Below are 21655 nucleotides of genomic sequence, written 5' to 3' on the forward strand. Positions count from 1 at the left end.
GAAGACACTATGTCTGTGGAAACATTATTAGCCATTTTCCTCCACCAGACATCAACAGGCTTAGGATCTAGGAAGAAAAACATTGTCCATAATTCAAAAGCACAAGATAGAAGCTGAACGGGGTTGTGAATTACAGAGCAGGAGCCTTTTTTCCCATGCTAAGCCATGGAAAATATTCATTTTTGCTATCAGCTATACTACAAAAATGAGGGAAATAAGCATAATTCTCATTATAGTGAAATTACCACTTCTGTAGCCATCATCATTACTCGTTGAATTCATAATTCATGGCCCATCACTCACCACTGAAACCTGACATTTACATATAATGGCATTTACATAACAGGAAAAAGCAGCCAATGAAAAATGACCACTTGCATGTACCACTATTAAAATCTGGAGGGTCAGAAATATGGAGCAACTAACATGATGATGGGCTGATTTGTTTTCAGTAATGTGAGTCTTTGTAAGATGAAACTTTTCCCCCTGATAAAAATGAATACATTTTCATTCAGTTATATCACAGTTTAAAGTGGCCTATTTGTCTGCACATTTACTTTTTATTCTCTTTTTGTGTTGCTTTTTTCCATGATTTTTGAAATGCTAGTACACCAGAAGTTTGGTTTAACTTCTACATGCAGGGATAAGGGAGTTGACAATTTTGATTTCTAAGGCAATAAATTTGTAACTAGATCATTGGACTCAGTGGTTTATATAGTCAATTAGTTTAAGATATTAATCTGTCCATTGTAGGTACCAACAAATATTAAATAACTTAATAAGATTAATTATTCAACAAATATGTTAGTGCCTAAATGTGTAATACACTTTACTAGTTGCTAATAATCAAATTAGGGTAAGAAACATTTTTATTTCATTAGATATTTTTGCTCAAATATAATTCCAGTGAAGCCTTCCCTGGCCAGCATATTTAAAATTACAAATCTTCCTCATCCCTCTTCCCAACCTGTCCACCAACAGAAGTCTCTAGACTTCATCCCTGCTTTCTATCTGATAAATTGTTTATTTTTGCTTATTTTTTTTTTCTTCCTTGACTATAATGTAAGATCAATTAAAGTAGAAATTTCTGTCTGGCTTGTTCACTTCATTATTCCCAGCACCTGGGATAGTACCTAGCACATTGTAGGAATTCAACAAATCGTGTTGGAATAAATGAATTAATGAATGAACAGAATCCTCCCCTCAAGGAATTCGGAGTTTAGTGAGAGAATGAGAAATCAATTATGCAATGTAATAGCTGTTGTGATAGATGGTTAGATCCCGGAGAGCAGGGACTTTTCTTGTATGACCACTGTGCATCCACAGTTCTACAGCAAATATTGTTTAAAATGTTTGTAATGTATGCATCATAATAAGTACTTTTTGAAATAAATGAATAAATAAATATTTCTGTGATGTAAGGTACTTAATCTATCAAAGAGTGTTTAGTGTTTATGGGGGTAAAACGGCCTCTGTACTAAGGCACTCCGCTGGTTAACCTACCTTTCCCATCGCTTTTCTTTTGCTGTCATTGGCTGAAGAATGCAGTCAGCATCATCCTTGGCCGAGTGCCTGCACTCGCATCTGTCCATTTAGAGTATGAGGAGGGGACTGCCTCACACACTGTGAGAAAATAGACCATGCAGATCCTAAATTCATCTGCTAATTTTACGGACACGCAGCTATTCTGTACATCCTGAGACCATCATATAAGATACACAGTCTGATTTCATGCTTTCAGTAGACGTTGATTGAGCCCTTTTTGTATATCAGGCACTGTGCAAGGTAATGGGGATGGAGTAGTGAATAAGGAGGATTTGGTTTCTGATTCTGTGATGTGGTTGAGTATAGGTCGACTGTCTTATTATGTATGCTCTATGCTTCTCTATTCCTCTGTCCTAACTTCTTTGGGGTAAATTAAATATTTTCAGTATTCCATCTGAATTTTTCAATTGAATTTTTGACTGCACGTTCTGTTGTTATTTTTCCTTGTTTCCCAGCATCTAGAGATTGTAATATGTCTCCTTCACTTCTTCAGACAACTGGAGTTAATATTGTACCACTTTGTGGAAAATGTGCAGCAGTGAAATTCATTCACCTTCCTCCTCCTTGATGCTATTACTGTCAGAAACTTTATATCTACAGATGTAATAAACTGCATAATACTTTTGTTTTAAACAAAAGAAATACAGAGAAATCCAGGTAATATTTTGTATTTATTCACATATTTTTGATTTCCAGTGCTAAGTTTCCATATCATGTCATTTCCTTTCAGCCTGAAGACATTCCTTTAGTCTTTCTTGTAATATAGGTCTAATAGCTATTATTTCCCTTAGATTTGGCTTGTCTGAAACTATCTTTATCTCACCTTCATTCTCAAAAAACTGTTTTCACTGCATGTAGAATTCTGGGTTGAAAGTCTTTATATTTCCCCCAGCACTTATTCCATTTTTTTCTGGCCTCTATAGTTTCTCATATTATTGTTCTTCTATATGTAATATGTCCTTTTATTCTAGGATTTTTTTTTAAAGATTTTTCACATTTCTTTGCAGCAATTTGACTGTGATGAGTCTTTACATGATTCCTCCTGTATTTATCTTGATTGTGGTGCCACAAGTTTCTTGGATTTTGTGATCTTGGATCTTACATTGACGTTTGTAAACACATTCAGAATATTTAGGCCTTTTTTTTTTTTTTCACATTTTCCTCTCCCATCTCACCTGGTTCTCTAATTACATTCACGTTAGACTACTTGATATTGTCTCACAAATTGCTAAGGATCTGTTTAATTTTTAATCCCTTTCCTTTCTATTATTCAGATTGGATGATTTGTCTCTTTTCATGTCTAATCAAGCTCATAACTCTTTCTTCAGTAGTCCCTAATCTTCTTTAGCAGATCTAAAGCAGTTTTTTCACTTTAGGTATTTTACTCTTCATTCTAGAATTTTCATCTGGTTCATTTCTGTAGTTTTAATTTCACTGCTAAAATTTTTCACCTATTTACTTATTATGACCCTCTTTATCTTTAAAGTCATTTTCTGCTAATTCCAAGATCTGTGTCATCCTAGAGTCTGTTTCTATTGACTGCTTTTGAAAAAATCTTGATTATGGGTCACATTTTTCTGCTCCACATGTCTGCTGATTTTTGATGGCATGATGGGTGTTATTGTAATACATTGTAGGGAGTTTGGATTATATCATCTTCCTTTAAAGTGTGTTCAGTGGCTGGCCCAGTGGTGCAGTGGTTAAGTGCACACATTCTGCTTTGGTGGCCTGGGGTTTGCCAGTTCAGATCCCAGGTGCGGACAAGGCACCGCTTGTCAAGCCATGCTGTGGTAGGTGTCCCACATATAAAGTAGAGGAAGATGGGCACGGATGTTAGCTCAGGGCCAGTCTTTCTCAAAAATAAAAGAAAAAGTGTTAATCATGTACAATTTATATTTAAATATATCCCTAAAAGAGACTTTAAACTGTTTGAGAACCAAGATATTTTAGTATAAATCCTTTGTTTTACAAAGAAAAGTCAGAGACCCAAAGAAGTTTAATAACCAGTTCAAAGTCACTCAACTTAAAATAGTAATAAGACAAGGACTAAAATCTGAGACTTCTAACTCCTGATTGAAAACAGCAACCTGTCTACCTTGTAGAACCAAGAGCAGTTCAAAAGATGCTCCAGGGAAGAACATCATTAACTGCCAAATTGGGGATGGGGGCAGAGAGTGTAACATTAATACCTGTAAGGGCTGGGAAGCAGGAAGCTCCTCCCCCACACTCAGGCCTGAGGGTCCAGGAAGCTGTCATAGAGAAAGTGAGCTTAGCAGATATCAGAATTTAAGGGAAAAGAGGAAATCAAGCAACTGGCAAATATTTCTTGAGTGTCTGTGACAAGCCAGTTTTGGGGGTGACTGTAGAGTTTGGCTAGACATTGCAAAATCTAATCTGAAGCACAAGAGCTGGGTGAGAGGGAAAACTAAAGTCTCTCTCCGACTACAGGGGGCTGGTGGAACCTTCTCTCTCTAATTCCTTGTCAGAATAGGATCTCGCTCTACAGTAGGCTGTGATGCAGGAACAATAGAGAAGGTACAGCAGAGGATGGGAGAGGTCTCTCTTCCCTCCAGGAGGGTTGGAGATACACAGGGAAAGTCTACCAGAAGCAAGTGTGTTTGAATTGAATTTTAAAGCCCACATGGGCTTGTAGAAGTTGATACTTGGTGAAGGGCCACCAGACTGTGGTTACAATGGCATGGAGACTTGAAATGGCATGAAGAAGGAGAAGCAGAATGTTCGGCTTGGGAAGCTAAAGCAAAATCCTAAAGTCCCGGAGAAGCTTACAAAGGAGACAGCACTTAGATGGGTGTGTCCCTCTAGAAATGTAGACGTTAACTAAAGAGTCAGTTTTATGTAAATCAGATTTATCTTATAAGTTTAAAAGCTTACTTAGATACTAATCTAGGAAATGAAATCAGGTCTTCTTTTGGTATTAAAAGTGAATTTATACCTTCATTTGTTAGACATTTATTGATCTTCTTTTATATCCCCGGTCATCAACCAGCATTTGAGATATCAGGTAAACAAGACAGTTCATGTCACATAAGTGTTAAGGGCAGAGGAAGGACCTGTTTTGTGAGTTCCAACAAATGCAAGAGGGTGGCCAATGTGTGGCCAATGGGTGATGATTCATTAGGGACAACAGGGAGAGTGGTGGAAAATGCTGTCAGAGTGAGGCAGGGCCAGATCATTCAGGGATTGGGGTCCGTGGTAGGAAGTGTGATATTTTTCAAAGGTCAACACGAAGGTTTTAGAGGGCAGGGAAATGATCTGATTTGATTTATGTATCTGCTAGTTCACTTCATCCCCTACACAAGAGATCTCTGGGGGTTTTTAGCCAGTGGACGCATGGTGGGGAAATAGATCGGTAGCCTTGTGATCAGGTCTCTTTATAATCCCAAGGTAGGAACTATAAAGTAGAAAAGCAACAAGTGATACATTTGCCAAGTCCACATTATAAAGATGGTCTAACTTCGATTTAAATTGGTTCTCTTCTTATTGCTTTACATTCAACATCTTCCAAACTGATTTGGGGGAGGCAATATACCTATATATCAACATGCAAATTTAGGCTTCTGGGCACTCAGAGTGGGTAAGGTGATGCTGAGTTGGACATTTGTTGTTCCTGACACCAACAGTTGTTTCAAGTGTTTGCTGCTTGCCCACCCACCCACTATTGATTTTCCTTGACTCCTCCCCGATGATCTGAAGTCACACATACTGCTCAGTCTATTCCAGGGTTAACATTTTGTGAACACACCTCACTTTTTTGGAATTATTCTGCTTGAATAGTTCCATCCATTAATGTCCACATGTGGCAAATGTGGAGGATTGTCGCATCTCTGGGCATGTCAGCTTATGCTAATGAAACTGCCTGTCAAGGACGTCTATTTTTCCACTTTCAGGGAAGGCAAAGGTACTAGCAGGTGATTGCGGTGTGAATGATTTATGCGATCATCTATCTCCTCTGTAATCAAATGTGAGGAGCAACGAGAGCAGAAAATTGTCATGTGGGCCCTTAACTCTGGTTTGAATATTGAAATTTCAATTCAGTTAACTTTTTCAATGATATTTGCATTACTCCTGACCTAAGGCCAAAAAAAGCCACCAAATTTTAGTTTTACTACTCAAAAGACCTATTTGTGTGATTATTTCCACTTGCTAATCACATCTTTAATGCAACATAAGGAAAAGGTTTGTAAAGAAAACCTAAAATATGAGAAAAACAGAGGGAAAAAAAAAGATTTATTTTTTTTCCTTCTGGGATCCCAACACACGGCCTGCGATTGCCCGAGCAGATGGGTGCATCCAGATCCTGCCTGGCCGGCTTCCTCTGATAAACCATGCAACACGCCCTAGTTTCTCTCTACAAACAGCATTAACAGAACCGATTGCATATCTTCTAGGTTTCCTCTACGCTCAGAACCCCACCAAGCGCAGCATTAAAGAGCGGCTCATGAAGCTCTTGCCCTGCTCAGCTGCCAAAACGTCGTCTCCTGCTGTTCAAAGCAAGTTTGATTTTTTTCCCCCCAAACTGTTTGCTTTGTTTGTTTAAGGTCTGCATGCATTGCAGTTCTCCGCTTCTAAAAAGAATCAATATAGTACATTCTGCAAAACCACCTCTATTGATGTACTCGTGCTTACCTAAATACCCAGGGGAACTTTTGCGCAATTATGAGGCACTTCCCGTTTGGCAGACTGATAGCACAGTGTTAGTGACAAGGAGCCGGGGCTTCAAAACATTTGGAAATTTTTGTTTGATCTCAGGCCTAGACTCAGATAACTCTTGGGATTCCATTGCCTAACTTGTTAGCAGAGCAGCTGTACACTTTAAAGTGTACTACCTTGTAAATTTCTTAACTCACATATGTGCATTTGGTGTGTAATTTAGATACTGCTAAACTTCAGAAATATCTCTAGGTTAGAAAAACTACTACAAAGTGGAAAACATGTATGCAGATGTCACTTTTCTTCTTTGTCGACTTTCTCCCTGTATCAGTCAGGGTTCTCTAGGAAAACAGAACAAATACATACATACATATACGTATACATATACATACATACACATGCACACAAACATATATATAAAGGGATTTATTTTAAGGAATTGGGTCACATGACTCTGGAGGCTGGTATGTCTGAAATTCACAGGGCAGACTGTCAGGCTGAAAACTCAGACAAGATTCAATACTTCAGGGGCTGGCCCCGTGGCCGAGTGGTTAAGTTCGCGCGCTCCGCTGCAGGCGGCCCAGTGTTTCGTTGGTTAGAATCCTGGGCGCGGACATGGCACTGCTCATCAAACCACGGTGAGGCGGCGTCCCACGTGCCACAACTAGAAGGACCCACAACGAAGAATATACAACTATGTACTGGGGGGCTTTGGGGAGAAAAAGGAAAAAAATAAAATCTTTAAAAAAAAATAAAAGATTCAATGCTTCAGTCTTGAGGCAGAATTCCTTCTGCTAGGAAATCTCAGTTTGCCTAAGGCTTTTCCATGTTGGATGAGGTCCACCCACACTGTCCAGGGTAATCTCCTTTACTTAAAGTCAGCTAATAGACTAACCATCACACTTTCAATCTTCTATTTCTCTCCAGTTTTGTGGCATTCTTAAGGAGTAGAAAGTAGAGGATATCTAGAGGGGAAACCTTTTATTTATTTTGTGAAAATGCCATATATAATTTATGGCCAACATTTATAAATATTCTGTGTTTAAGAACATGCTTTCATACCAATTGTTTTCAAGCATCACACAACTGTTAGAATCAGGTAAAGAAGGTGCTGTTCTTTGCCAGTGAGGAACCAGAATACGAAGAAGCTAGGAGAAAACTTCCAGGTGTGGGGCCATAACCCATATCTTCACCTGCTCTTCTTATATGCTGCCACACTATTTTGTAGGAACTGATGGACTCAATTAGTGACTTAAAAATGTGAATGGGGGCTGGTCCAGTGGCATAGCCGTTAAGTTCTCGTGCTCTGCTTTGGTGGCCTGGAGTTCACCGGTTTGGATCCGGGTGTGGACTTACGCACCACTTATCAAGCCATGCTATGGCAAGCCTCCCACGTATAAAGTAGAGGAAGATGGGCACAGATGTTAGCTCAGGGCCAATCTTCCTAAGCTAAAAAAGGGGGATTGGCAGCAGATGTTAGCTCAAGGCTAATCCTTCTAAAAAACAAAACAAATAAAAATGTGAATGTCCTGAAATTTCACTAGTCTCCACAACACAAGTGGAGAAAATAAAGAAAGTACCTCAAACAACCCAATACATCCAGTCAAAAGTTCCAGGATAAAATAGCAATTTATTGCAGTGGCACTGACCAAATGTAATATATCATAATAATAAGGTTTAAATAATTCACTTATTCATTCAATATAAAGTTATTATATGTCAGTTCCTGTTCCTGTTCTGAGAAATAGAGCAGTAAATAAACAGCTTTTTAAAGCCCTGTCCTACTGGAAGATTCTGTGGGGAGAGGGGAGGGGCCAGGACAAAATTACTTTTATTAGTAATAATGCTACATACAAAAACATTTAAATTATGGTTGAGATACATTGCTCTGACTTTTTCCCTTCATTGCGCACACATGCACACCATCTCGCAAATCAAACACAGCATGTCACCAGCAGCCCAGGCCATGATCCGGAATAATGCCAAAGCCCTAACCCTCCACAATATTGAAGCTGCAGACATTTTTATTGCCACTATTTGTCAGTAAATGTTGGTTATTAGAGCCATTGCTTTTCTCCATTCAAGTTTGAATCAAAATTGCCAGTTTACCAGATATTTACCAAAAACAAATAGTCATTTGTATAAAGTAGACAGGTAAACTGTAACTTTCAAATGGATCTCTACATTCACTTAAGGAAGAACAAGGTTGTCATGCCTGTTAGCACTCTTCCTTCCCCAGTATCTGATAAAGCCGTATCCCAAACAGATTTTCACAGAGGATGCAATTTTTGACTAAGTGTGAGGGAAAAGTCAGGATGTTTCTTGAAAGGAAAAAAATAATAATAAAAGATATTAAAAAAAGGAGCAGAATGATTCTAAAAACTGATATTTTTATAAAAGTGGGATTTCATAAAACTGGCTGATAATGAACCCATACTAGGCTTGGACTATGATTTGTGGACCTAAGAAGGTCTACAGATATAAAACTCCCTCCCCCACTAGCCACTACCTTCCCCATTGACCATCCAACACAAAACCTCGGCATGGAGAAGTAGATTATTGGAAAGGAAAGCACATTAATTCCACCGTTGTAGTAGAAAAGTGTTTCGTTAGATCCCTATCCATGATCTAGGCCCTACGTAGTTGGACACAGGACTGAAAAAGATGATATGAGAACTTGAGGCAAGAGGCGGGTGGTTACAGCCGGGTACCAGAGTGACAGAGGACCCTAGGCCACCAGGAGGAAATGCATGGGCACCAAATGTCCGCCTGCTGGACCGCAGAGAACCCTGAGGTGAGGTTTGGTTTGACCAGGCTGGTTCTAGCCTTCGATGACCTGCATGGGGTTGAGGGAATCTTCTCCACCAGATGCCATGCAGCTTCACAGCTAGAGGGCTGAAAGATAGTTTAACAAAGGGCCAACACTCATTCTAAATTCCATCTTCTTTTTTCAGGAAGGCAGATAAGAAAGGGCTCTTCATTTTTTATGGCAGGAGTGTGAAATTTATCAATATTATGCAAATAACAAAAGGAAAATATTTCCTGCAGAAAAGCCCAAACTCCTGCTGAACTATGGAGCACCTAGATAACCAATCAGAGAACCTTAGAGTGTGAAGGGACCATAGGCAGACACGTACCTTCACCTCATATCTAGATCCCAGACCAATTCCTTCTGTCAACACCAGGACTGTCATAAGAATAGAAGCTTTACTGGAAATATTCAAGGATAGACTGAAGGGCAATTTCAGGAGTTTGGCTCATAGGAGGGTACACTGGACTAGATAGTGTCTAAGCAAAACTTCATCATATTTTAAACACTATAAGTATTATAGGTTATTATAATAATAGCTTTTAAATGGAATACAGCCTATTTTATGTATGAGGAAACTGAGATCTAGAGAAGGGAAATGATTTGCTCAAAATTACAGAGCTATTTAAAAAAGAATCTGGGATGAGGGGCTGGCCCCGTGGCCGAGTGGTTAAGTTTGCACGCTCCGCTGCAGGCGGCCCAGTGTTTCGTTGGTTCGAATCCTGGGTGCGGACATGGCACTGCTCATCAGACCACGCTGAGGCAGCGTCCCACATGCCACAACTAGAAGAACCCACAATGAAGAATATACAACTATGTACCGGGGGACTTTGGGGAGAAAAAGGAAAAAAATAAAATCTTTAAAAAAAAAAAAAAAGAATCTGGGATGAAAAACTTGACTCCAAGCGCAGTGCTTTCCAACACTGAATTTCTATGATTTGGTATCAGTCGGGGTCCAGGCAGGAAACATAAGGCACACTTACATGGGGCAATGGATGGGGTTTAATGAAGAGATTGTTTGCAAAGGTGTTGGCAGGGTTTCTGGACCCAACAAGGCTAGTGAAGCACTAAGTGCTGGCAAGAGTGAAAGTTATCATTTCTAGACTGACAGTTTCCAGAAGATGAAGAAAGGCAGAGCAGTAGCTAGAACTATCAGAGAGGGACTCTGTTCACAACAGGGACTCTGGCCCTTGGAAGAGGAATGCAGCCACTATCAACCCAACTTCCACCAAGGAGGGAGCCAAAAGAATAAATACCACAACCTCTCTCTTTTCCTCTGCTCCAATCGCCTGATGGGGTTTCCCATTGGCCAAACCCAATAGGAAGCCGAAGGGCAAGGAGTTCAGATAATATACACAGAGGCCAGCCTCCCGGAGCACACAGCATGTAGAAGGCTCAGGAGGACAAATGGAGATGTTTGCCAGATTCTGTACATCTTCGCAGCTAGGAGTTGGGGATCTATAGGACCAGTGACAATTCTGAGAGTCAGTCACACTGCTCTTCTTCTTATTCCCAATTCCAAGACATCTTGGAGGTTGACAACTGGCTCAAAAATGTATTTAATATTCTGTAGATAATTATAGGATTAAAGAACTTAACTAATTATTTCATGGATGGCTTAGTATCAAGAAATTCCTAGCTACTATGCTCTATGTGAGCACAAATACTTTAAAAAAAAATAAATGCTGTCAACTCTGTGGCTATATTTCCCCATTGTATAACTCTGAGTAATTCACTTTATCATTCTATGCTCCAGTTATTTTTTTCTAAAGTAATCATTTTCCCTATTTACTCAAAAGACATTATGGTGACAAAAAGTTACTTACTAGATAGTAATCAGGAACTAATGCAAAAGACAAAATATGAAATGTTTGGTTATAGGTGTTTATACTTATATGCATGTTTTTATTTAAATTAGCTTCATAATAACATCCACCTGGTAAACCTTGGTGCCCTCATTCAATCAAAATAATTGATTCACTAAGTTAAAGCTTCTTTCCAGGGGTTTTTGTTGTTGATTTGAGTAGACACAGGAGAGCGAACATGACTAGGTAATCGTGAGGCTAGACTACTCATATCCAATAAGCCTCCACCAGCATATCACCTTGTATAATCGCAAAACATAATTTCCTAACTTCCAGTTTTTAGTATCACATCCAGCATAACATTTCAGTATAATTTGTTTTCCCTGGTAGTATATTGATGATGGAAAGTTTTAGATGCCTCTCTTGGCAGAGAAACCATCAGCTTTTGGCTGTTGGAGGATTTGTTTTCAAAAAGTGACTTGAACTGCCAACATGCTGCCAATTGTAAATACAACAGTAACCTCCAGAAAATTCTGTCTAAAAATATTAAACTTTCCGACAATTGATTAATCTCGTGCTAACTCCTTAGTGACTCCAGCTAAAGGCTCTCACCCGGGAGTATAGTCAGGAAAATCTTTGGGGGAAGAGAAGCATAACCTACGAGAGTTTGTAAACTTAATTTGCAAGTAGCAACCAAGGTCCTTCCGTTTTGTCATATGTATGAGCCCTAAAAACATTATATTTTAATTCTCAGGTGTTATTTTTACATATTTAAGAAACACCTAGCACTTACGATGTGGCTGCTACAGTTCTAAGTGCTTTGCACAGTTTAACTTATTATAGCCCAAAAATAATCCTATAAGATGGACTCTATTATTCACACTTTACAGAATAGGAAACAGAGGGATGACAGGTTAATTAACTTGCCTGAATCACATCGTCAGTAAGAGATGTGGGGCAGGGGGAGAGGTCAACCCCAGCAATGGAGCTCTAGAGTCTTTGTACTTCTCTAGTTATGTTCAATATTTTGGTCAGTTTTTACCAAAAAAACAAAAAAAAAGACAGAGTCTTTCTCCACTTACCTGTTCACTTTGGGACACTCTTTGCAGCCCGTATTGTTCAGGGAGACTGTGGTAGCCCTTGAATGAGTTGTTTCTCCTCTCTCACCTCAGTCTCACCATCTACAAATGAGCAGCACAGACTGTGCCTCAAGTCTCCCCCTAGATCTAGCATTGTAGGAGCCGGCGAGATGGCATTTCTTATTCCTGGCTATGACAAATGGTAGATGTGTCAAAGCTAGCATGAAGTTTCCTCCTTTCATTGTACTTTACTACCCATGAGAAGTAGGAAATGGGAAAAGTTGGAAATTCTTCTTAACTCAGATTTAATACCAATTGGCACTATCAATTACTTGTTGTAAACTATGTGTTTTATTAATTAGAATATTTGTCCCTTCTCTTTGTATGGTCTTTTACATGTTTTAAAATTCTTTCTTTTGGTTATTTCATTTCATCCTCATAAAACTCCTGGCAGAATAACAGATCACAAGTCTCCATTTAGCAAACTAAGAAATGGAGAGATTAAGTGTCTTGCCCAAAGTCACATAGGTATTTAGTGACAAATGGAAAGAGGGGCATTCTTTTTCCTGGTCCATCATGTATCTACCAGGAGACTCCATTAAATCATGAATGAGTCTTGGTATAGGAAAGACAGAGGCACGAGTCCTAGGACAGCTGTTTACTGTTGGCAGGTTTAGCAGATTTCACTTCAACATGGCAGACATTTATGGTGCACTAACTATTTGAAAAGTAATAGTGCCAGGAACAGGGGAATACACACATCACTACCTCTGAAGGCTGGCATTGTGCCGGAATAAACAAACATGTATATATATATCACTCGGATATAATGAATACAAGTACAATCACGCGAGAGTTAATACTAGAAAGGTATTAAGTAGTTGAATGACAATTCTGGGACTAGTCTATCTGATTCAAATCCTGATTCTGTGACTAACTAGCCATAGAAAGCTTAGGTTAGTTGCTTACCCTCTCTGAGCTTCCATTTCTTCATCTGCAAGGTGGAGATAATAATAGTAAATATTATATGTTCACTCGAAGATTAAATGAGCATATGAAGTGTTTACAACAGTGACTGGCTAGTAAGTGGTTAATAAATGTTGGCTGCTGATGCTGTTATTACTTTATTACTACTGTGATGATCACAACTACTATAGTCATAGAGATAAGATTGACTCTTACCTGGGTGTGTTTCACAAAGAGGTATTATTTCAGCAGGACCCTTTGGAGAAGAATCATCATTTCGCTGGAGGGAGAAAAAAAGTAGGAGCATTCTAGGTACTTGAAAAGATGACGCTTAAGACAGTTGGAAGTGGTGAGAAGCAGGAAAGAGAAGCAGCTAGAAAAGGAGAGCTGGGACCAGAGTTTGAAGGTGCTTGCAGCCAACACAAGGCTATACTTTACTCTGCAGTGAAGGGAGGCAATGGGGAGTCATCGAGGCTTTTATTTATTTATTTCAGCTTTATTGAGTTGTAATTGACATACAAAATCATAAGATATTTAAATTGTACTTTGTGGTGATTTGATATTTTTCTATATTGTGAAAGGATTCTCCCCCATCTAGCTAATTAACACATTCATCACCTCACATATTTATCTTTTTTGTGTGTGTGAGAACATTTGTGTTGTACTCTCTCAGCAAATTTCAATTACACAATACAGCATTATCAACTATATCACCATATACTACATTAGATCCTCAGACCTTATTCACTTTATAGCTGAAAGTTTATACACTTTGACAAAAATTTCCCTGTTTCTCCCATCCGTCAGCACCTGGAAACAACTTTTCTATTCTCTGTTTCTATGAGTTTGACTTTTTTTTTAAGATTCTACATATAAGTGATACCATGCAGTCTTTTTCTTTCTGGCTCATTTCGCTTATCATAGTGTCCTCAAGATCCATCCATATAGTCACAAATGACAGGATTTCCTTCTTTCTCACGACTGAATAATATTCTATCATATATATATCACATCCCACATCCTCTTTATCCATTCATCCATTGATGGACAGTTAGGTTGTTTCCACATCTTGGCTATTGTGAATAATGCTGCAATGAACATAGGAGTGTAGCTATCTCTTCAATGTCCTGTTTTCATTTTCTTTGGATATATCCCCAGAAGTGGGATTGCTGGATTAAAATAGGGAGTGAATCTTTGTCTTGATTGGGTTTTGAGATGGCTAAAGCCAGCCAATAGTAGAGGGAACTGGACACAAGTCAAACTTCAGAAGAGTTGATGATGAACTTGAAGTCAGAGAAAAGACTAGCAAAGGATCAAGAGCAACAATTAAAGACAAGATGCAGCTAGGGTGTCAAAACCACAAGCAAATGCTAAATTGGACATTGTTTCTGAATAAAGGACCCATCTGAAACTGAGAATAAGAAAGTGACACAAAAATAAATCAAAAAACAGGCAAATTATTAAGGGTCAAAAAAGAAAACAAGAAAATCAGTTGGGAAACTGCTTAAAACATCTATGCAAGAAACGGTATCAACAGCTAAGCCTTATTGAACACAGCACTATTCTAAGCCTGAAGAATTATTGCAAATATTTACTGCAAACCTATGAGGAAGGCCTAATTATAATCCCCACTTAGATGAGAAAACTAAACAAAGAAATTAAATCACTAACCCAAGATCTCACAATTACCAAGTTGTCGGGCAGGGATTTGACCTAGAACAATGTAATGCCGTGTTTCGGGCCTTCACCACTAGACTTTTCTGCCTATGAGAGAAGACAAAGGCCTAAATATAAGGTGATAGTGACGGAAGGGAGAGGGTGGATTTGAAACACGTGGTGAAGGTGTATTGGAAACACTGGGAAACAATTGGTGGTACTGAATGAAAGCTAGGAAAGGGACAGAGTGATTCCACCAAACGGATAATGGTGACAATAAGCAAGAATAAGGAACAGAGAAGCCCATGAAAGCAGGTTAAGAAAAGATGACAGTTTCATTTTAGACATGTTGGCTTAAAGTATCAGAAAAACACAAGCTACTTTTGAAACAAGCTTTATTGTTGATTGGTGTATCTTGGGTTTTTCTTCAGGTTATCTGTATGATGAAATCTTTTGCTTCTCACTTGATTTTTCCACTATTTTCCTTACTGTTAATTTGTGCCAAAAGGGGTAGACTGATGACTACTTATAAGAAGCTACATAGAAGTTTAGATACACAAAAGTCTTTCTTCTTTTTTTTCTTTTATTAACTATTTCATGATTGGTCACTCATGCAGTTTCTAATAGGAGTCATTCATAAATATCTATTTTCCATTTGCATTGACCTAAGAAGTACTAATTTGGGCTAAACATGAGTGTAGTCAATGCCAGCGTCTGTAGTTTCCTTCAGACACTGAAATGAGAGCCCAAACTTCAAGCGGACTCAATTTTACACTCCACCAGGTCCACAAAATACAGAGCGATGCTCTGTTATCTGCTTAGATTGCAGGGTTAAAGTTTAACCTTCTTACTTTCAAATTGCTTTCTTGCCAGGGGATATAGAGCAGCAAGAGTGATGAGCAGAAATTCTTTAAGGAAACACTGGCCCATCTTTGCTTGCAAGCTTTCAGAAAAAAAAAAAGAAGAAGAAGAACAAAGACAAGTTCTGGACATGAAGCAACAGAGGAAACATTATTCACCTTTCAGCAAAACATTCTCATTTGCGACTTTGGGTAGAAAAACAATTCCACAGTACACTGTCGTGTTCTCTGAATCTGCTTAGGGGTAGGCACATCCTCCAGTGAGTCTTCCTGGAGGTAATAAGAATCACATTTGATTTGTCTCAATGACAGTGTAAAATTAATTAATGTTTTAGGTGAGCAAATGTTAGAAGAGTTTGTGGCAAATTATCACAATAATAGCAGAAAGCATGCATGTGGATTCCTATGATGCAATATGCACTATGCAAAATGCTTTATATACCTTATTCCATTTAATCTTCAGAGTAATTGTCCAAGTGCTATTATTATCTTCACTTTACAGATGGGGAGACTGAGGATTTGAGATTTTAAGTGACTTGCCCCAAATTGCATAGCTACTAAGTGGCTAAGCTGGGACCCAAGCCCAGGTCATTTAGTCAGTTGACAAATCTTCATCAATACCTACTACTTGGCAGGCATTATCCTAGGTGCCAAGGTTGCCACCATGAACAAGCCAAATATAGATCCCGTCCACAAGGAGCTTACAGTCTAACGGGGGAGATGGGGCAGAACCTGTGCAATAAATCCCCATGCCTCATGGCTCCATAGCTTTCTTCCTGTGACCTTTCTCTCAGGTCACATTAAACTCTTTTTCCACTTGGTGATGCCACATGACATTCTATGATTTTTGCCATAACTGCCACATTCTGGTCCCATGAAGATGAATTTAGGCACTGTTGTTCGAGAGGCATGATTATATCCAAGTTGCTCCTGGCTGCTAAAGAAAAAAGGACTCAAAGACAGACACCACTTTTCCATGAACAAACGTTTTAAAACATGCAGAATATGTGAAGACCATTGTGGAAACTGTGTCTGTGTTCAATGAATGTTAAATATATCCATACAGCTCAGTTATTTTCATATTGATGAACACTACCATGAGCAGGAAGCTCCGAAACATGTTCCCGGGGGCAATACCTACCACCAAAAGTAATTCTTAAAAACTGGGTAATTTCTGGTATGATCTTGTTCTGGGCTTGCCTACTCTGGAGGCCCCAACACTCTCTGGCCCTTCTAATACCTTTATGTATTCTTCCATTCAATAGAAGAATTACTATTCTCTGTCAACATTTACTCCCTTAACGACGTCGTTGAGTTTCATGGTCTTAAATTTGACTTATATGGTGAGGACTCTGACACTTACACCTTCAGCCAAGACTGTGCTTCTCAACTCCAGACCCATATATCCATCCACTCAGTTGACAGTTCCAGTTGGATTTCCTATTAGTGACTTTCCACTAGAATTTAAGGTCATCATGAGCAAGGATTTTGTTTTCTTTGTTCATTTCAGTGTCCACAGTGCCTTGAACAGTGCCTGGCCCATAATAGGCATTCAATAAATATTGAATGAATGAATGAACTGTCTTTAATGTCCAGAACCATGCTAGGCCTTAGCAGTAACTAGATAACTGAGATACATCTCTTGTCTCCAGAGGTTCACATTACAGAAGAAATGACAGGTATTCAAGCAGATCAATGATATACAAAGCAATCAGAGTTGACAGCACACAGTACACATGCTGCATGCGAGTCTGAGGAGGCCTTTCCTCTGTGAAGCCCCATCCCAGTGAGATAAGCATTAAAGAGAATAGAGAGAGAAGGTTGAGGAAGAAGAAAGGCAAATCCATGTAGCACAAATAGTGGAAGCAAAAGGATTAATGGTGACAATGCAGGCTTGTCCAGGGAATAGCAAATTGTCCAGGTTATTAGATCATAAGGTGCATGGGAGGAAATGACAGGCAATATAGCTGGGTAATTGCCTCAAATTCCATTCCAAAAAATGGTCCTTATTCTCTTGCCAATAATAAACTGGAAGACTATAAAAGGTCCCAAAGGAAACTGTGGTTTCCAGTGGATCCCATGATCAATAATTGCTCAGTTCAGAGTCTCTACAAAAAGAAACCACAGGGTGCAATTTTTAGGGCAAGGGCTTTGATGACTGATGGAATTACTCTTGCTGTGTGTTTTTGGACAAGTTATTCAACTACCTTGTACGTCAATTTAGCCATCTAAAATGGGGAAAATAATACTCATCTTAAAGGACTTTTTAATAATTAAATGAGATAATAATAATTAATATTTTAAAAACTATGTGCCAGGCTCTATTTTAAATGCTTCTGATACGTTTTTTCACTTTGACCTCTCGACAGTCCTTTGCAGTAAGTCCCATTATTATCCCCCTTTGATGGATAAAGAAACTGTGGCATAGAGAGACTAAGCGCCTTGCCCAAGGTCGTATAGCCATAAGAGTCAGAAAAGGGATTCAAACTCAAGAGGTGTAGTAACAGAGCGCTCATTCCTGAAGCGAGGACTAGAACAATGCCTCACTAGTCTGTATGCAGTAATTACTAATAATCATAATCATTGCCCTTTATTGATCAATTACTATATGTCAGTAATTCAAGCAATCTTTCAAAACAACTGTATAAAATTGAAACAAATATTATCCTTAGCTTGGAGATTTCTAAATTGAGGCTTGGAGAGGTTAAACACATTATTCAATGTCAGCAATGAGAAATAGACCCAGAGAAAACAAAAATTTGGAGCAACTGAATAATTTGCTAAAATGAGTGGTCCCAGACACAGTTCTGCTTATCGTGTTAAGAGTGACACTAGACGTTACCGTAATCAGTACAAATACTACTACAAATAATAACACTACTGCTATGATTGAGTACTTACCCTGTGCCAGACATGTGTACCATCTTATTTAATGCCCACAGTCACCTTGTACTATAATATCAGGTACAATTTTGTATTCATTTTTATGCCTTTGAACATATGGGAGAATTAAGGCACAGAGAATTTTACTAACTTATCCCAGTCACACCATAAATGTCCCCCGGACATTTGGACTAAGCAGTCTAACTTTCTCTGAACCAAGAAACCAGCTTAAACCTAGAAGAAACATAGCAAAACCCAGATGACTGCTCAGTTTTCCTAATACTCTGTTTTAAACACGGCAGTGATGGATAATGTGTGGCAGAATATGATTACCATCACTCATATTAGGTCCAAAACGTTCCCCTAATATGCCACCAAGAATTTATCACTAAACTTACCCAAATTCTTTTTAATTCCCTAGGTAATAGATTGCATCTATTTACTATCGACTTTCTAAAGCAACACGCAACACAGTAATGTCATGAATCGGGCATTGTATTTTGCCTAAGGAAAATTTCCAAATGCTTATTCCTTTACAATAGATTGTTTAATGCAGCATTAACACTCTTTTAAAAACGTATCACCTGCACATCACCTTCTGAAATAAAGAAAATGGGAGAAAGGCTTTTCCTACTGATTAAAGATTTGGTGGCTATTTTACTGTTATCATTATTTGCTGTAATATGCACATGTGCCTTTTCAACTTTATGTTCCCCCCTTTGTTCTCAGGTAATTAGGTGTCACTTCTAGACTTTGCAGTCGGTAAACTTGGGTTTAACTCCTGATTCCACGGCTTCCTATTACTGGGTCTTTCATAAGTTACAACATTCCTCCCAACAGTGATTTCCTTGTTTGTAAAAGCAGGGTGACATTATCTGTGCACAGAGTAATCATGATGTTTAGCTACAATAATGAAAGTGAAAATAATTTTGTTTACTACGAAAAGCCAGCCATCAAATGTTAGATATTGTCACTGTGGCTTGTGGGCTCCTTATAGCTTGTGCCCCATCTCCCCCATGCCCACCTGCGTCTGATGTAGAGTCAGAAGCTTATTAAAATTGTGAACAGAGTGAGGATGGAGACGCTCTTATTAATAAAAGACATTGTGACAGGCATTCAGCAAAGTGCTGGCCTAGGAGTCAAGATGATCAAGGTCGAGGCTCAGTTCTTCCACTGATGTGCCCAACGCCTTGATTTACGACCACTAAAGCTAAGGCTCTGATTTGAATACCATTTACAAAGTCAAGAGGCTGGATTCAAGGCCACTTTCAATTCTAACATGACTCTATTTTCTGCTTTGAGCCCTTTGCTGCTAATTTTCTGATTCTTGGTTGGGCATGTGATTTCTAGGTAGGTGGGGCATTATCCTCCCTCCTTTCCTATGGCAGGCAGAACAATACAATGGTTCATTACATGAACTCTGGAACCAGACTTTCTAGAGTTCGTACCCTGGCTTTGCTACCGTGTGACCGTGGGCAAGTTACTTAATTTCTCTGTGTCAGTGTCTTCATCTACAGAACAGAATATGGCATCCATAGTGTGCTGATGGGGACTTTAGGAGTTAATATACATAAAGTGCTCACACAGAGCAAAGGCTATAAAAAGTGTTGTGCTATTATTATTCGATTTTTAGGACAAACAGGAGAAAGTCTGTCAAAGTTTAAGAGAAACTTTTGTTAGGGCATTTTTAATTTAGTGAGCTATTACGTGCTATCCTTCTTTATCTCTTTCCATGTTTCACTACTTTTTAAATTTTCTCTTTGATCATAGTCCCTCTCAGCTGTTGCCTTTCCTGACTAGAATTTCAATCTTTTGGGTCTGCCTTCGTGTGTAAGTTCAGTCACATTCCTTGATTCCTTCCCCCAGCCCAGCATTTTTATTGTAGATTTTCCTCTCTGTCTATAATGACTGGCAATATAATTTTTATTTCCCTCATTTACCAAAAAGCAAGCAAGACCCTACTAGCTGGGAAATAATAGTGCCTATCATAAGGAACCATTCATGACTTACTGTAGTAATAACATGGTTAATGCTAATAATAAGCCTTCCAATTAGGTGATTATATTTTAAAATTTAAGCTTGTGTGAAAGAGTTATTTATGTTTATAAATAAGGTAGAGACAATCGATCCATAAGTGCTGTGAGAATTAGTTCTAGCAATTTTCCTCTGTGTAGTTATATTTTATAAGTGGTTGAATACAATCATGAAATTGCAAATTCAAGTTCTCCTGGAATGGAAATTGCAATGTCATTGCCAACGATCACCTTTAATAGAAGACGTTCAAAATACTTGGCTGTTTTCAAAGTACTTTTCATTTTCCATGTGATATATGGATATTAAATAGGATAAAGTACTAATTATAAAGGGCTTTTTTGGTCCTAATATGCTTTTAGGGCCAGAGTTAAAGAAACACATATCTGACACAAAAATTTAGGGGTTCAGGGTGGTCTGGGAAGTGCTAGGCCCCTGCAGTCTTTCCGATGGGCTGATTTCTTTCTACTCGTGGTCTGTGCATGATCAGCTTGGAGTTAATTGCTCATATACCCTCCATGTGCACCTGAAGATAGTTTCTGGTGGGCGGATGGGTGAATGGTTGTGAAGAAAGGAAGAGTCAAGAGGGCTCCCAGGCCTTCACATTCTTGAGATAAAGCATTTAAAATTCAAAAAGTTTAAAGAGTTGCTTACAAGGCCTGGCCCAGGTTTGAACTCTCCATCTGAAGAAGTCAAATTATAGAAGGAAAAAGAAAGACAGATTTCTGTCAGATCCCATCTCCCCTAGTTATCAGTGGTGCAGCTGTGCGGGGTTGAGCACATTCCTTAACGTCTGAAAATCAGTTTCCTCAACTGGTTATAATTCTAACCCCTTGAGCGTTGTGAGGGGTGGAACTCAGGAATGGAATGCACTGAGTATATGGCATCTTATCCGTGCCCATACAAGTTTTTAAAGTAGAAAAGAAGGGAAGAAAGAAATCACCTCACGTTGGTGCCATCAAAAATAGTTTTGGAAATCTTCCCCCAAGCAGCTTTATCTTGGCCCTGATGTATCAGACTAAAACATTAAACAACAAATAACATCTCCTCCTTATTCTAGAAGTTTTCAGGAGTAGTTTCCAAAGATACAGTCAAGAATCTTGCAGCATTGGGCTGGCCCAGTGGTGCAGCGGTTAAGTTAGCACGTTCTGCTTCAGCATCCCGGGCTTCGCCGATTCAGATCCTGGGTGTGGACCTAAGCACGGCTTTTCCAGCCATTCTGTGGCAGGCGTCCCACATATAAAGTAGAGAAAGATGGGCATGGGTGTTAGCTCAGGGCCAGTCTTCCCCAGAAAAAAAGAGGAAGATTGGCAGCAGATGTTAGCTCAGGGCTAATCTTCCTCAAAAAAA

At 38.9% G+C, this 21655-nt stretch overlaps 1 protein-coding gene across 8 annotated transcripts in view; it reads left to right on the forward strand.

Annotated features, from left to right (window-relative positions):
* Nucleotides 1–21655, forward strand: part of KCNIP4 (potassium voltage-gated channel interacting protein 4) — a 1058546-nt gene that overhangs the window by 922202 nt on the left and 114689 nt on the right. Inside the window, exon 2 of one of the 8 annotated variants that reach the window (XM_070613073.1) lies at nt 5955–6056. The exons of 6 other annotated variants lie outside the window; for them this stretch is intronic. In XM_070613073.1, coding sequence (XP_070469174.1) covers nt 5955–6056 — 102 coding nt within the window. Of the gene's footprint in view, nt 1–5954; nt 6061–21655 lie in introns of all 8 variants that reach the window. One more of the 8 variants, XM_070613079.1, reaches the window with a different exon arrangement.

The sequence above is a fragment of the Equus przewalskii genome, chromosome 3 (genome assembly GCF_037783145.1).
Source record: "Equus przewalskii isolate Varuska chromosome 3, EquPr2, whole genome shotgun sequence".
Classification (NCBI taxonomy): domain Eukaryota; kingdom Metazoa; phylum Chordata; class Mammalia; order Perissodactyla; family Equidae; genus Equus; species Equus przewalskii.